The following is a 14693-nucleotide window of genomic DNA, read 5'->3' as shown; positions in this document are numbered from 1 at the left end:
CTGACTTGTTATGTGCAGCATATTTTTAAAAACTGGGTATGATGTTTGTATTGAGATAAATCAAGTATCCTGTATGATAGTTATTCGGATACAAGTTGGCTTTTGCCATTATGTTTACCTAACATATAATATAAAAAAGTTATTAATTAAATGGTTTTCCACATGTTTGGTTTCTTTTCTTATTTTCTGCATAATACATGAATTGAATACAAATTGCTTGTGTTTACATGGCCTCGTGTGCCCTTTCTCCAAGGTCAATTTCTCGCGATGAGTTTGTGTGGGCATAAACTTGTCAGCATCGTAAAGGTTTTTAAATTACTTTGTGATTATATAGTGCTTTTTGAACTGGGACCTTAAGTTTTTCCATTCTTAACATTAAATGGCGCTATTTGATGCTATGCATTAAAGGATTTCTATTGATGCCTTTTTTTGTGATGCCGTACAATGCCCATCATGTTTATCTATGAGATTGGATTATATAATGGCCATTGTTGACTAAATTGTATTCCATGCAAATGATGATATATTTAATCAGCATGCGTTATGTTTGTTGCTTGTTTTTAACTTATTTACAGAATTGTTTCTAACTGTTGCCATATCATTTTTCAGTGTGTGCGTGTCTGTTAAACAACAGTTAAAACAACACTATGTTTAATCGATTTTCTTTGATTCAATTCAACCGTTTTATGAATTTCAGCATATCTTAACACTTTTTATTATATTTCCATTATGAATTATTAAAACAATGAGGTAAGCTTATATGTCTACCATAAATATTGCGTCATGTTGTATGCTTTCAAAGAGGAATACTGGGTATGCTTACAACATGTGCTACACTTATTAAGATAATACAATATTTATGTTATCCCCTTATATGAAATTTGTTCAGTTATTTAGTAATAACATGCGTCCTTCTAAATGTCTGTTTAAACTATGTGTTGCATGTTTAATTGTTAGTTTACTTTCATTTGAATGTGCTATCATAAGGCTTGTGCAGCATAAAGCTGTAATTGCCTTCTATCACACTGAGAATAGCCTTGTTGATGATGTAAAGTATTTAATTAATGACATTTAACAAGGTAATAGATGTATATTCATGTAAATTTCACGTGTTGCTCCGTGTTTTGTTCAAACACACATCATCCTATTTGCATTTTTATGTTATTTTTGAGTGTTATAAATGTATTTTGCTAATACAGAAAAGGACACCATTGTGGAGATGATAGTGAACGAAATAATAAGACACAAACGAACTTTTCTTCGCAAAACACATACATAAGGTAGCAATCATTTATTAGTTTAATATTGTATATGCAAATGTGATATATATGCGCTTCATATGACTCCTATATAGGTCACATATGCGCATATAAGCATTTAGTTATGAGCTTTCAAATTGCAAGATTCCCGCAACATTACGAGTATTGCATTATATAGTTTGGTCAGAGTTATTTAAACTCTGACAGTTATCTAGTTTTTCTATTTACAACTAACCGGATATATTTGGTATTAATAAGGCGTGATTCTTGAAATTCTTTAAACGTTTGATAATTCAAAAGCAAGATACTTGGTATTAGCTGCGGGTTCAAATTTATTTTACTTAATAAAACCGTATTCTCAATTCACCAGGTTGAAAGAATGCTGATCCTCACATCATAATACGCACTTTAAAATTCAAATAAGTTACGTTAAATATTTCATTATTTAAACTCAAAATACATGCATATAACACACGCTTAAAAACAATAACTATAACATTAATTGAATAACCATTTAAATGAGAGAAGGCGAATTTGAAACCAAACGTGCAAACAAACATTTTATTTTTAACAATAAGTATTTATTTATACGGTTTGATTTTATAATGACCTTAATAAGTGTAAGAATTTGACATTGTCTTCGCGAGTGAGAAGAATAAAAAAACGTCTAGAAATAATGTTAAATATTTAAATCTTGAACAATCGTATATTATATTTGCAATCATGCAATTAAAAATAAATAATAATATAATATCTTCAAGATTCAATTAATACCAAACGTGTTTCTATCAAATACTGGCGTAATAGAACAAATGCAACAAGAATTACAGTAAAACGTATTAATTGTTTCTAAAACTAAGTCCATTATTTGTTTCTATGTACACATCATTTGGATATTATGCATGAAGCAGTACCCCAGAAAATGTATTGTCAGCCCAACCGTCAGAATGAAAAAAGTAACTAGTGTAATGGGGTGTAGATATCGCCCAGACCATGTCACCCATGGACATCACGACATAGGCCTGCAGTGACGAGCATTGTTGTGCAGAAGCCCCGTAGTGGGTTGACGTTTGCAGAGACTTGCCGTTGTGTACAATCTCCGGTGAAACCCAGTTCGAACTTTGAGTGCAATAGTGAACGGCAAAGTGGTATAGACCGGCAACAGAGGCGGTGAACTTTCCTGTTCCTTTGTCATAGCCACGACCTTCGTTGACCTCCACTCGTGTAAACACTACATCTTGGCCACTGCTGACAGTTATAGAGGAGGCGAGCTTGGCACGGAACTGTATTGTTGGGATCTGCAGCTCTCCTGAAATAACAACGCTTTCATGGTACTTTTTTGGTGGATTCCTTTGGTATCAGTTCAAATACGCTTTAATTTTAATGTACTTAGCTTTAATTGTACGTGCTTATTATTAAGATGTGTGCTTATGTTTTAATTCATGCATACTTTTAGTGTTACGAAACAGTATTTGTACTTTATACAGTTATGGAAAATGTATTAATTGTGTTAAATTATTGATTCAATTTAAATCATAAACATGGTTCATGTGTATTACAAAATGTTATCATGAATATCATATATAGCAAATGTCTGATACAAAGTTGCAATATTTAGGAAATATTGCTGAACAAAATGTGAACTGTGAAAGTGTGCGAATAATACTCCTATAATAAATACCATATCACCAATACAGCAACAAACGATTGAGAATGCTTTTTTAGTACATTGTCCAACAAAATAGTGCAATTAGGTAACTTTAAACTACCTAATGATGTGTAAAACGTTACACGCATGCATTTTCATGTTACCTTTAATAAGGTCAACTCTGCCTTCCATTTCTTTGATCGCTCATACCGATTCAGTCAGCACATGAGTAAGAGATTCAGACACGTTTGTCAGCGCCGTTTTAATGGAATCGTTCAATGCTGCTTCCATAACAATCTGTTTACGTTCCATTGCTGCATTAACAATGTTGACTTTATCGTTTTCATCTTGAAGCTTCCTCAATGCATCCACAACCTTTGTATTTGTTTCTTTGATGTCTTTAAGCGTGTGTTCCAGGGCCAGCTCATTGCGGATAACTCGCTCTAATAACATTTCCTCATAATTATATCGCGAGCACACGGGACATGCGGGTTCCGCTGCCAATGATGTCACCGCGAGATTCAGTACATACAGAACAACTCTCAGTTCTTTCTTCATTTTAGCTCCGGCAGTTTTTTCAGATTTACAATTTTTGTTTCCTTTAACGCGATTGCGTCGACACAGTGAGCAACAACCTTCTAGTGAAAACGAATGGTGGCTGAGATTTATACGTCGAAGGAACCACAAGGCCACTGGAATACCATTATTTCATTACGGTAACCCTGTAGTTCAAATAAACGTTACATCGCTTTTAGTAAAAATAGTAACGAGTGAAAGGCAATGTCGAGGTCTTTTAACATACTGCAGTCATATTCACATGTATAATGGATATATTTTCGAATCGTATTTAAATGACTCAAGTGTAAAAATATAGTTATACTGAACTTTCGATGTTTTATATTTTGAAATAATGAAACGCTCGAGAAATCACCACATGACAAAAATGTAGATATCATTAGATCTGCTCTTCTTTAATGCAAGGGACCAGCCATCTATACATCATACAAGGTCGTTAAACTAAACATAATAATCGTTTAGTGTGGTCACCATCTTGAAACGGTCAAGGTAAATTATTCTTAGCACAGCAATAATATACATTCATATACACGTCTAACAGTTCATGTCTTATTCGCGGTATCATTAAATTTGATATTACCGCTCGGCTCTACATGACCTGATTAGTAGACCTGATTAGTATCGTGCGTATAAATTAAAATTAACATAATATGTAAAACACAATATTTATATATTTAAGTGTTATCTATTAACATCTTAAAGGCGAAACTCAATTTATTGTTAAGGTCACTATTTACTGTAATTGTACAATTCACACGTATTGTCTTGTAGACTGAATTTTTGTTCTTGCGCCTAGAAACGCATAGGTCCAATTTGCTTGTCCTAATCCAGGATCGGGTAATCATCATGGTAAACTGAATTTTCAGGTGTGTTTGATTTGAAAATTCAGATAAGCAAAATCGTGTTTGTCAGAAAATACGTTTTAAATAACGTTTGGTTGGGCGTTTACCATTAAACACGTATTTTTGAACTCAAATGTGTTCAATTATGCAGCCATTACAGACGAGCAGTGTCTGATCAACACTGCTGCCACGCCATCAAGAGGGTGTTCCGAGATAAGGGGCGAAACACCTGATGACTGATGGGAACTCGGCTGAAGACGTCTGTGTTATGTGGTAACCACTGTATTACTCAACATGTAATCAGCAGTTTGTCTGACTCAAGATATTAAGCAGCTGAACGTTTATTTCTCTGTAGTTCTCTCGGAAATCTAATCACATGTTCTCGACATTCCAATCTTATACAAGAAATTTAGCAGACAAGTGTTTATTTCTCCCTAGTTTTATACTATAAAATGATATAACATTTTCAAGCAGTTTGTATCTTCGTAAATGCTGTGTTTGGATGAAATTGAGTATAAATATACATAAAGTCTAAAGGGCATAATAATTATACGACAATGGAAAACATAATAGCCTTGTAATCTTGGTGTAAAGCACCAAAAACTCCCAAACGGAAATAAAAAATATTCGAGTGAACACAAAAATCTGCATAAATTCAAAATACTCTAAATCAGTTTCGCTTCGTAAAGATGTGATTTATCGTCAAAGACCTACATATCCAATAAAAAGGAAACTTGTCAGATTTTGCAGATAATTTTAGAGTTTTTAAATTTCTCTGAAATAAGAGTCAGCTCCTTGCACTGTCTGAAACATAACAATCAATACAAAATGTGATCCAGTTGTTAAAATATGTATTATTGTATCCCCCAAAGGAAGAAGTGGGGGAAATAACTTTAAACCTTCCCATCTTTAGGTAGATAAGTTGGTCGATTTATAGAACTTTCATTTCCATTTGATATCTAGAGAATGATTTTACCTTCAACCATGCACATAGGTATAATGTTTACTTTGAAGGAAATAAAGATGCCTATTACTTTTGATGTTTACAGGTCAAAGGTCAAGGACAGTTGGGCTAGTCTGTGTAAATTTGCTTTTAGCACAATACATTTAGAATGCTTTGACCTTAGATCATGTAAATTATTATTGATAGCTTCTGAGAAAGGGAAGACTCCTATAGATTTTATGGTAACATGTTTTGATGGAATCTTATAACCATTTGAGAAATGTATGATATTTAATTTAAGTCTTTAAGTTAAACTTTTAATTATTTTTTTACAAACTTAATTTACTAGCCTTGTGTGCGTTATAATTGTATATATGATTAATACCTTTTAATATATTTCTTGTTACTGTTGAAAAGCCATAATTATCACTGAAGGGACAAATCCCACTTTACCTATATACTGAACATTTGCCACAAGTTGCATCTCTGCTATTCAGAATATTATCAGATTGTCAATTACAAAAATATAGTGACCTATTTTAAGGAATCTGCTTGTGAACATACAACTTTACATATTAATGAAAGTGAATTTCATCTGAAATATCTTTTGTAAATTTGTTACTTGAATGATAAAATGCTATGTCATTTCTATTGTGATTTATTCTGGTTCAAATGTCTGGCGTAATATGACTTCTAGGTTAGATGTGTGGTTTTGCATGTGTAAAGTGGTTTCATTCTGAAAGTTTTGTATTGACACTTTGTCCCGACATTGGTTAAAAACGACGTACGTTCTATAAGATTACAACACAATTCGCTATTTGAGCTTTGTCTGGCTTTAATTTATCATTCACTACATTGGTTTGAGACTAGCGATCACTTGCCTCAGATTTAGTACCTTGGGAATTAAGAAAAAATGTTTCAGACATTCTGGTATATAACGTGGAATTGTTGAGCCAGACAAAACAATTGTGTGCTTAAAAGTTGCATAATAGTGTTGTTCAAATTTAGAATTTATTTGAATTATGTTTGTCAAATTCAAAATTGTCGAAGTTCTGCCTGATACTTTAACATTAAAGTAAAACATATCAATTTTGTTAAAACCTGTAATTTAGGACAGCACAAATGCTGCAGCACATTTTACAATGGTCCTCACAAAACATTTTTAGTTTCTTGTCTGTGTGGGCACCACATGTCTGTATAAAGTTTGCCATTTTCTTAGTAAGAGACCATTTCTTCTTGTCTTTTCTCCCATATATGCCATGGTTAGCATTTAATTGACCATGATGATTAATGCAATTTTCACACATACACTTCAGACATGTTTCACAGTACATCTCTGCAATTTCTACGATATTTTTACTTTCACAAGCATTACAACAATAGTCCTTCACAAACTCTGAACCTTTATGAACTGAACTTAGAGCTGTCGCCATTTTGTTGAAAGGTGTGCATTTCTTACTGTTTTCTGAATGGGTTTATGTACCTTTAATTCACATAAAATGGTTATTGAGCAATCTTATTAACTTATTGTTATGTTGCTTAAAAGTGTGCCATTACATACACATTAATAGTACTAATTTTAAGCCTCTGATTAGTCAAAAATAAATGATTTTTAACATTTTAATCTGATAAACGCTTGTTTTGTTAAAATAAACCTGCCTATACATGTTAACTGAGTGTAACATACCCTTACAGCTTTCATCTCAGTGTAAAATCGAGGTAAATCGATACCGATATTTATCACAGATAATATTGGTGTATTCAAATTAAAGTATGACATGTTCCTGGTCTAGTGAAATGGAACACAAAATGTCTTGAAAAATGCAATAAATGTTGAAATAAGCACTTAACTGTTGTGTTTTATTCTCCTCATATTCTACCAAAAAGACCTGGATGATTGTATTTACTAGGTTTGTGAATTTCCTGTTTCTTCTTAAAAGACTTCAGACACTAGAACTTTAGCTCGCCTAAGCACAAACAGCCCATTGTGGTCTATAGTGGTAGGTGGCCATGAGGCATCTGTTGTCATTTGTTTTGGGTATTGCTTCGGTTGGAGTCAATGAATGGCTTCAAACAACATCTCCTAATCTGCTTTGCAGATTTCAATGAAACTTTACAGGAATGGTTCCTATAGTCACAGACCTCAAAATTTGGCAAATCGTTCCAGTCTGCTGAATATGTAGGTCAACAGAGCTAAACATATTTGTTTTAGTGGATTCTTTAAAAAAAAACGTTCCGACCTAAAAAATATTTTCCTCTGAAACTGCAAGGCTAAGAGCTTTAATATTTGGTTCTTAATTTGGATATCTACAAAGATATTGAAATCATTCCCATGGGGTCGAAGCAGGTCATGCCCCAAAGGTCACATGATTTTAAGCTCGGCTGTTTACGTGGAAAACCCGAGGTATTGTCATGGTCAGCTCGTCGTCCACCGTCCGGTGTCCGCCGTCCTGCGTCCGCCGTGCTAAAACCTTAATATTGGCTCTCAAATCAAAGTGCTTCCACCTACAACTTTGAAACTTCATATGTACATGCACCTTGATGAGTTCTACACGCCACATCCATTTCTGGGTCATTAGGTCAAAGGTAAAGGTCACTGTGACATCTAATAAAAAATAATTCTGATAGGCTTTCATTTATTTAAAACAGCACCCGCAGCCGAGCGTTTGCACCCGTTATGCGGTGCTTTTGTTTTAGACTTATAGCAAATCACTCCTTGTCTCAAATTGCGACTTTGAGGCTTTAAGTATTTGGTAAATATTATATAGTGGTTCTCTGCAAACATGGTTTTCATTTTGGCTCTGTGATCAAAACTGGTCAAACCCCGTTGGAGCCTATTTCATATAGGTTTATATACTAAATAATTTAAAACACCTTCATTGTAGATCAAGGGTCAGGGATAATGTATTGGTGTGTAATATGGTATAGAGGCCAAATTAAAGTGTGTTCAAATCATGTCTCTAGCATCAAAACTTTGTAAGTCTCCTTGGTTTCCTGATCTGAATAGCCTTTTTTAATAAAATATATAAAACTTAAAAAATTATCTGAAGTTAAAAGGATTTGGGGTGTTATATTTGGTTTGTCTTTTAAATTAAAAAAAGACTTCCTTATAAGAAAAAATGTAGCATAAAAGTGAAAAGAGTCGTCCCTGATGAGCATGTGAAGACTGCTCATATTAATCACGGACGAAACTTAAAGCACATGCATTAAGCCCAGTTATCCCAGAATGCGGCTCATTTTACTGTACAACATGTATGACTGGAACACGGTACGTCACTCTCCCAGCGTGTGGTTGGCAGAGCATGGGCTCATAACCCTGGACTTGCTGCCGGACATTGTGCTCCGAGCCTACACAGATAAATTTGGGTTACTTTTTACAAATGAAAAACCTTAAATGTAAACATTTAGATGTGTGTTACCATTCACCAATGAAATAGAATTTTGGATATGAATACTGAAAACCTGATTTAAGACTTTTGTTGTTCTATATTTATGAAAGGTGTGGGAATCAAAAAAATATTATAAATGATATTATGGTCCGTATTAATAAAACTCCCGTGGTTAAAGCTAAGGAATTAACTTAAATTAATAAATTTCCTGCAATCTCTAGCTGTGTCATGTTAAGGCTTGACATTAAAATGTTTGAAATAATTAAATTTTGATTAAACCGTGAATTGTGTATGCTTTTGTCGCAAGAAAGCATCTTGGTTCTTATAGCAGACTGTGCAGAGACGACACGTTACGCACATGCATTAACCCCGTTTTCATCGAGAACGTCTCATATGTTTTTATGTCTGTTGTTCAAAAATAAGTGTGGTCTCTGCTTGGTGACTCCGATGTGTTACAGGGATGTCATGCTTTTAAAAGATCATTTAATGCTACTTTGTAATAAAGTTAAAGACTTTACGGTACGAACTAGGCATTGCGACTTTTGTGCCATTTCTTGTTTCGTTTGTATACATAACTATGTTCTTGGTGAACTTTGGATAAAAGTATAGTGTTTGTCCCTGTATAGGAACTGGCCTCATGGAAATCTGGGCTAAATGCATGTGCGTAAAGTCTCGTCTCAGAGTAGCCGGTGTTTCGGGTTTTAGTAATTTTTTGTTTTAAGGAAGTCTCTACTTATCAAAACTCCAGTAGAGACTAACAGTGTCTTTCCTGTCTAAACCCATTTAAATGTCTTCATTACTTTTCCAAACATGCGCAAGCCATTGTTTGAACATTACAAAATTTGAATTACTGATATAGATGCCATTTATACTGTCATGTCCCAGGTATTTTTGGTGTGACAGTTTAATCTGAAGATAGGTGGACAATGTAACAGTACCATAACCTCTTTGACCTCATTTCCAAATATTATTTCCACAATAATTATTAGTTTTACCTGCACCGTTTCAGTGGAAACATTCACATGATATGTTTTGTATCATTGTCATATGGTCATAATTTTATTTTGCAATTTGGTGGTATGATGTTAGTGGAATGACTTAAAAGAAATTTGCTCGATTGGCATGCTGAAGGACTATGGCTGATTTGGCATGGCTTTAACATTTTATGTTGCAGATGTTTGGCACATTTTGATTTAACCCATTTATGCCTAGTGTCTAGAAAAAAGGCCTTGGCAAACAGCGTAGACCCAGATGATACGCCACATGATGCAGCGTCTCATCAGGGTCAGCGCTGTTTGCTTAAAGGAATTTCTGTACGAAATATTCTAAAAATAGAAACAAATAATCTAGACATCCCTAATTTTGGAAATATATTGATCCAATTTAGAAGGATGGGAGATTCCACTCGGCATAAATGGGTTAATGTTCATATTATATAAGTATCTTTAAAGTACAACAGTCAATAATACTGCAGTAGGACAGTCCGGTAATTGACAAATCAAGTATGGGGAAGTTTATGAGCCATGTCACGGGAAAATGAGTCTTATGCCACATTGGGCACGCATAGCTCTGGATCAGTCTGCGCATTTTCCTAATCTGTTCAGGAGCTAACTTGTCTGCTTACGAGACCACGAAATATTTCCGTGACTTTATAGTGGAAAGTTAAGCTACAGACCAGAATGAGTTAATGGGCAGACTGGTCAGAAGGTATGTGCAGCATATGGCATAAGACCCATTTTTGCACAATGGCGTTCATACACTGTGATATATTTCAATACTGCTTAGGATTGTGAAATATGCAACATTTAGATACCCCAAAATAAAATAAAAAATTCCAGTATATGTTAATGGGTAAGTACCATCAATGGAGTGGAAATATGAACATTTTCTCACAATCCATTTCAACACTAGGACTTTAAGCATTTCAAATTATGTTGAATGACCTTACATTGCCAATCCCTTTGTTGATTAGCCAGTTAAATTTTTAAAAATGGAAAAGATGAAGAAATAGTCAATTATATAATAAATGTGTTGAATGTCATTGTCATAATCCTGTTTATTTCCAATATGTTTATTCAAATATTATTTGTGGACACTTTATTTGATGATTTTGTTTAGTTTATAAAGTTATTTAAAAGCAATTATTCATTGTTTAAAACAATAAAAAATAAAATTAGAATTACTGTTCTACTGTAAAACTACATTATTACTATGCTTGCATAATATTTCTGTTTAACTCCTTACAATAAAAATAAACATTGGAAAAAGCATTAAAAGAATTGTTTTATGCATATGTTTTAAATTATGTTATGCCCCCAGATCAAATGATAAGGGGTATATTGTTTTGGGCCTGTCTGTCTGTAAGTCATTTTATGTGTCACAAAACTTTAACCTTGGTGATAACTTTTGCAATATTGATGATAGCAGCTTAATATTTGGCATGCATGTGCATCTCATGGAGCTGCATATTTTGAGAGATGAACGGTCAACAAGGTCATCCTGCAAGGTCAAAGGTGAAAATAAAGCGGCGCATTGGGAGCATTGTGTTTCTGACAAACGCATCTCTTTATTGTGACCATAAAAACAATATATTGTTTTATTTCTCTGATGACTCATGAAATCAAATTAATAAGCTACCAAAAACTAAATTATAATGGTATGTATCATGACTTTAAAATTGGAAGTGCCTTGTCGTATATCGAAAACATTGACCTGATATCAACAACATTGACCTTATACTGACATTATTTACCTGATGTCAACAAAATTGAGAGCCTGGCGACATTATTGACCTGATAAAAACAAAATTGAGCGCCTGTTGACATTATTGACCTGATAACAACAAAATAGGGCTCATACTGACAACCTTGACCTGATAACAGCAAAATTGACCTGATATCTGTATAATTGACTTGATACAACATTGACCTTATAACAACAAAATTGAGCGGATACTGGCAACATTGACCTGATAACAACAACATTGAGCTGAGACTGACAACATTGACCTGATAACAACACAATTGAGCGGATACTGGCAACATTGACCTGATAACAACAACATTGAGCTGAGACTGACAACATTGACCTGATAACAACACAATTGAGCGGATACTGACAACATTGACCTTATAACAACAAAATTGATCGGATACTGGCAACAGTGAACTTATAACAACAAAATTGAGCGAATACTGACAACATTGATCCGATCTGATTACAACACAATTGATCGGATACTGACAGCATTGACCTTACAGCAAAACTGTGCGGATACTGACATCATTGATCTTATAACACCAAAATTGAACGGATACTGATATCATTGACCTAATAACAATTAAATTGATCTGATACTGACAACATTGACTTGATACTTATGAATTCTGTAAACATAAGAACTAACCTTCAAAGTGTTATTGAATTTCTGTTACATCCATGTCAAAACTGTGTATTAAAGGCGTGTTTAACCACGCAAAGCCAATAGTTTCATGCACAACCGCAATAATATTCACAATGAATGTGGTTACCTGGTATCAAGACGTCATACCAAAAAGGAAAATACTCGATTGCAATAGGCTTAGTTACAACAATTTTGGGCATGTATGTTACTATTAACAGATTTTATAAAATCAGTGTCCAATAGGGAAGGTTGTATTCCCACTGAATATGCGCATTTCACCTCACGGGATGTGAGCGCACAGCTCTTACGTTAGTTAAAATTTATGACGAATTTCATGCAACAATTTGTGCTAATTGGGAGCAAGTGAAAGTAAATTTTGTGAATATAAATCAAACAAATGTGTTTACAAAAGTTCAGTCATCTGCTTCACTTTGCAGTGTATTTGGTATTTAATGAAGAGGTCTAGCAAAATGTATGGAATATAAATTTGGGCTATTTTCTTTTAAGATTTTGAAATGCAATTATGCTTGTTTTTTTCCTCATTTTGGTTGTGTTTGTAATCATTTTTAAAATTATTCAAAATTATTGATACTAGGATAAGCTGGATATGAGGGAATCGTAGGATACACACTGGAATTCTAGTCTATAGTCTTACTTAATTTTGTTCAACCACGTTGTATGATTGAATGACACAATAACAATATTTTCACATGAATATTATTAGTCCCCTACTGGTGAAACCAGAGAGAGACTTATTGTTTGCGCTCTATGTGTCTGTTAGTCTGTCAGTCTGTCATACTCTTCTGGTTGATACAATAGGTCATACTCTTCTGGATCCTGCGATCTCTTAAAAAGTTATTCATATTTTTCATGAAACTTAAAACATGGACAGAATGCGATATGGAAAGTATGCACTTCATTTCATTCTGTTTCTGCGTCAAGAATTCTGGTTGCTATGGCATTAAATAGACTAGAAATATTGCTGAAAATGGTGGATCCTGCGATAACTTTAAACGTTTTTAATATTTGTTCATGAAACATGGACAGATAGCAATTTGCAGAGGTAGGGGACTTGTATTGCTTGACAATAGTCTTGTTTTATATATTTTAACCAATTTTTGTTCAGGTTTTATGCTGTTTGCTGCTCATCAGTATCTAAGGGTTGGAAATGAAGCTTTTAAAATTTGAATCTTGGATAAAAGGTCTTTAATTAAATTTAACTTTCCAAGGGACTACAAATGCGTCAAAATACATATCTTAGTGGAAAATCGTTGAACATGGTCACACTGACGCCTTAATTTTTTGTCAGGTTATACTATTGGTGACCTATAACTGCAAGAGAAATGTATATCATATAAATGGAAGATAAAAGAAATATTCTGTGCAATAAATTGTGAACTGTTGTGTGTTGAAATGGATAGCCGAGAATTTTGCATGTTGGATAGAGGATAAAATGATTTCATGTATACTAGATTGTTTATTGGTTAATGTTGAAATACTTAGCCAAGAATTTTGCATGTTGAATAGGTGCCTATTTTTATGTAAATGACTGTAGCGGGAAACAAGTTACAGACACTTCTTCACATCTAATACTACATTTGTCACTGAATTTTTAATGCATGTTGTTTTGGTATTTTGATATGTTTCTTGCTTTGATGTATACAGGGATGTGTCACTTTTTCTTCACATTTTTTCTCAGCTTAGGAATTGTGTCATACAAGATGTCTGCTAACTGTGTATTTAAATGTTTAAATTAATGCATACCATTCTGTATTAATTTCATTTCTTTTATCTTAATCAGTTATACTATTTGAATTGTGTTTATAAATTATATTGAATGACAAAAAAACTGTTGGTTGTTAAGTTTTACTGTTGGATTACCATGCATGACTTATATTTATTCTATCACAATATGGGACAGTTCTATTATTACAGGATTATCTTATTTTGTATTTCTGTTGAAATATCCTTATTAATTTAGTTCTATATCAAAGGCAGCACTTGTGTTTTTCATAAAAAGAAACATAAGTTTAACTATTATTGTTTACATGTTATGACTACTGGTATATACATGTATACATAGCACGGCCTTCCTTCTATCATATTAACCATTTGTATACCCCTTCCCCAAATGTATATAAAAAAGCATTACATATGTAGTATGCATTTTCTAGTGCTTGTATATTACCTATTGTTAGTTTGCTCATACTGTAATAGAACAAGATAATGTGCAAGTGTGTTGCAAGGGTTTCAATTGACTTAAACCCATTATCTATTTTTCATAGGTCATAAAATAACTCTGCAACACACTTTCATGCATGTTCTATTTCAATTAGAGCCTTTTCTAGCTAGCCTTTACTGTTTGCTTGTTTTGATGCAGCGCGGTGAGAAGTCATGGGACCGATACTCGGTGAATGTTAGTCGCTCGTCGGGAAAACTGACCCTAACACAGATCAACATTATTGAAACTGACCAGTGTGAGATAGGTAATAAGGTGTGCTTGTAAACTGCACAGTTTGGTGTTGTCAACAAAAACATCAATTTGGAACCAGGAATATTTCAGCCTGTATGATCTGGTATTAATGCCGATGATTTTCTGGATTATTTCGGTGGGTTCCGTTTTGAAGTTAAAC

The 14693-nt window shown here is 33.7% G+C and overlaps 2 protein-coding genes across 11 annotated transcripts in view; one reads left to right on the top strand and one right to left on the bottom strand.

Annotated features, from left to right (window-relative positions):
- Positions 1-3543, bottom strand: part of LOC127836170 (complement C1q tumor necrosis factor-related protein 7-like) — a 52820-nt gene extending 49277 nt beyond the window's left edge. The window contains exons 1-2 of one of the 2 annotated variants that reach the window (XM_052362650.1): positions 3072-3543; positions 2048-2568 (exon numbers count right to left, since the gene is read on the bottom strand). In XM_052362650.1, the coding sequence (XP_052218610.1) occupies positions 2156-2568; positions 3072-3099 (441 nt within the window). In that variant the 5' untranslated portion in view covers positions 3100-3543 and the 3' untranslated portion in view covers positions 2048-2155. Of the gene's footprint in view, positions 1-2047; positions 2569-3071 lie in introns of those variants that run through there. The other variant, XR_008028632.1, reaches the window with a different exon arrangement.
- The window catches only part of LOC127836161 (phospholipid-transporting ATPase IF-like), a 254660-nt gene that overhangs the window by 214139 nt on the left and 25828 nt on the right, over positions 1-14693 (top strand). Inside the window, exon 30 of one of the 9 annotated variants that reach the window (XM_052362603.1) lies at positions 14555-14619. The exons of the other annotated variants lie outside the window; for them this stretch is intronic. Within the exon in view, the coding sequence (XP_052218563.1) occupies positions 14555-14566 (12 nt within the window). The 3' untranslated portion in view covers positions 14567-14619. Of the gene's footprint in view, positions 1-14554; positions 14620-14693 lie in introns of those variants that run through there. 9 annotated transcript variants of the gene reach the window in all.

The sequence above is a fragment of the Dreissena polymorpha genome, chromosome 6 (genome assembly GCF_020536995.1).
Source record: "Dreissena polymorpha isolate Duluth1 chromosome 6, UMN_Dpol_1.0, whole genome shotgun sequence".
In the NCBI taxonomy this organism is placed as follows: Eukaryota; Metazoa; Mollusca; class Bivalvia; order Myida; family Dreissenidae; genus Dreissena; species Dreissena polymorpha.
The sequence above is the reverse complement of the archived record's forward strand: the minus strand, read 5'-3'. Positions and strand labels throughout refer to the sequence as shown.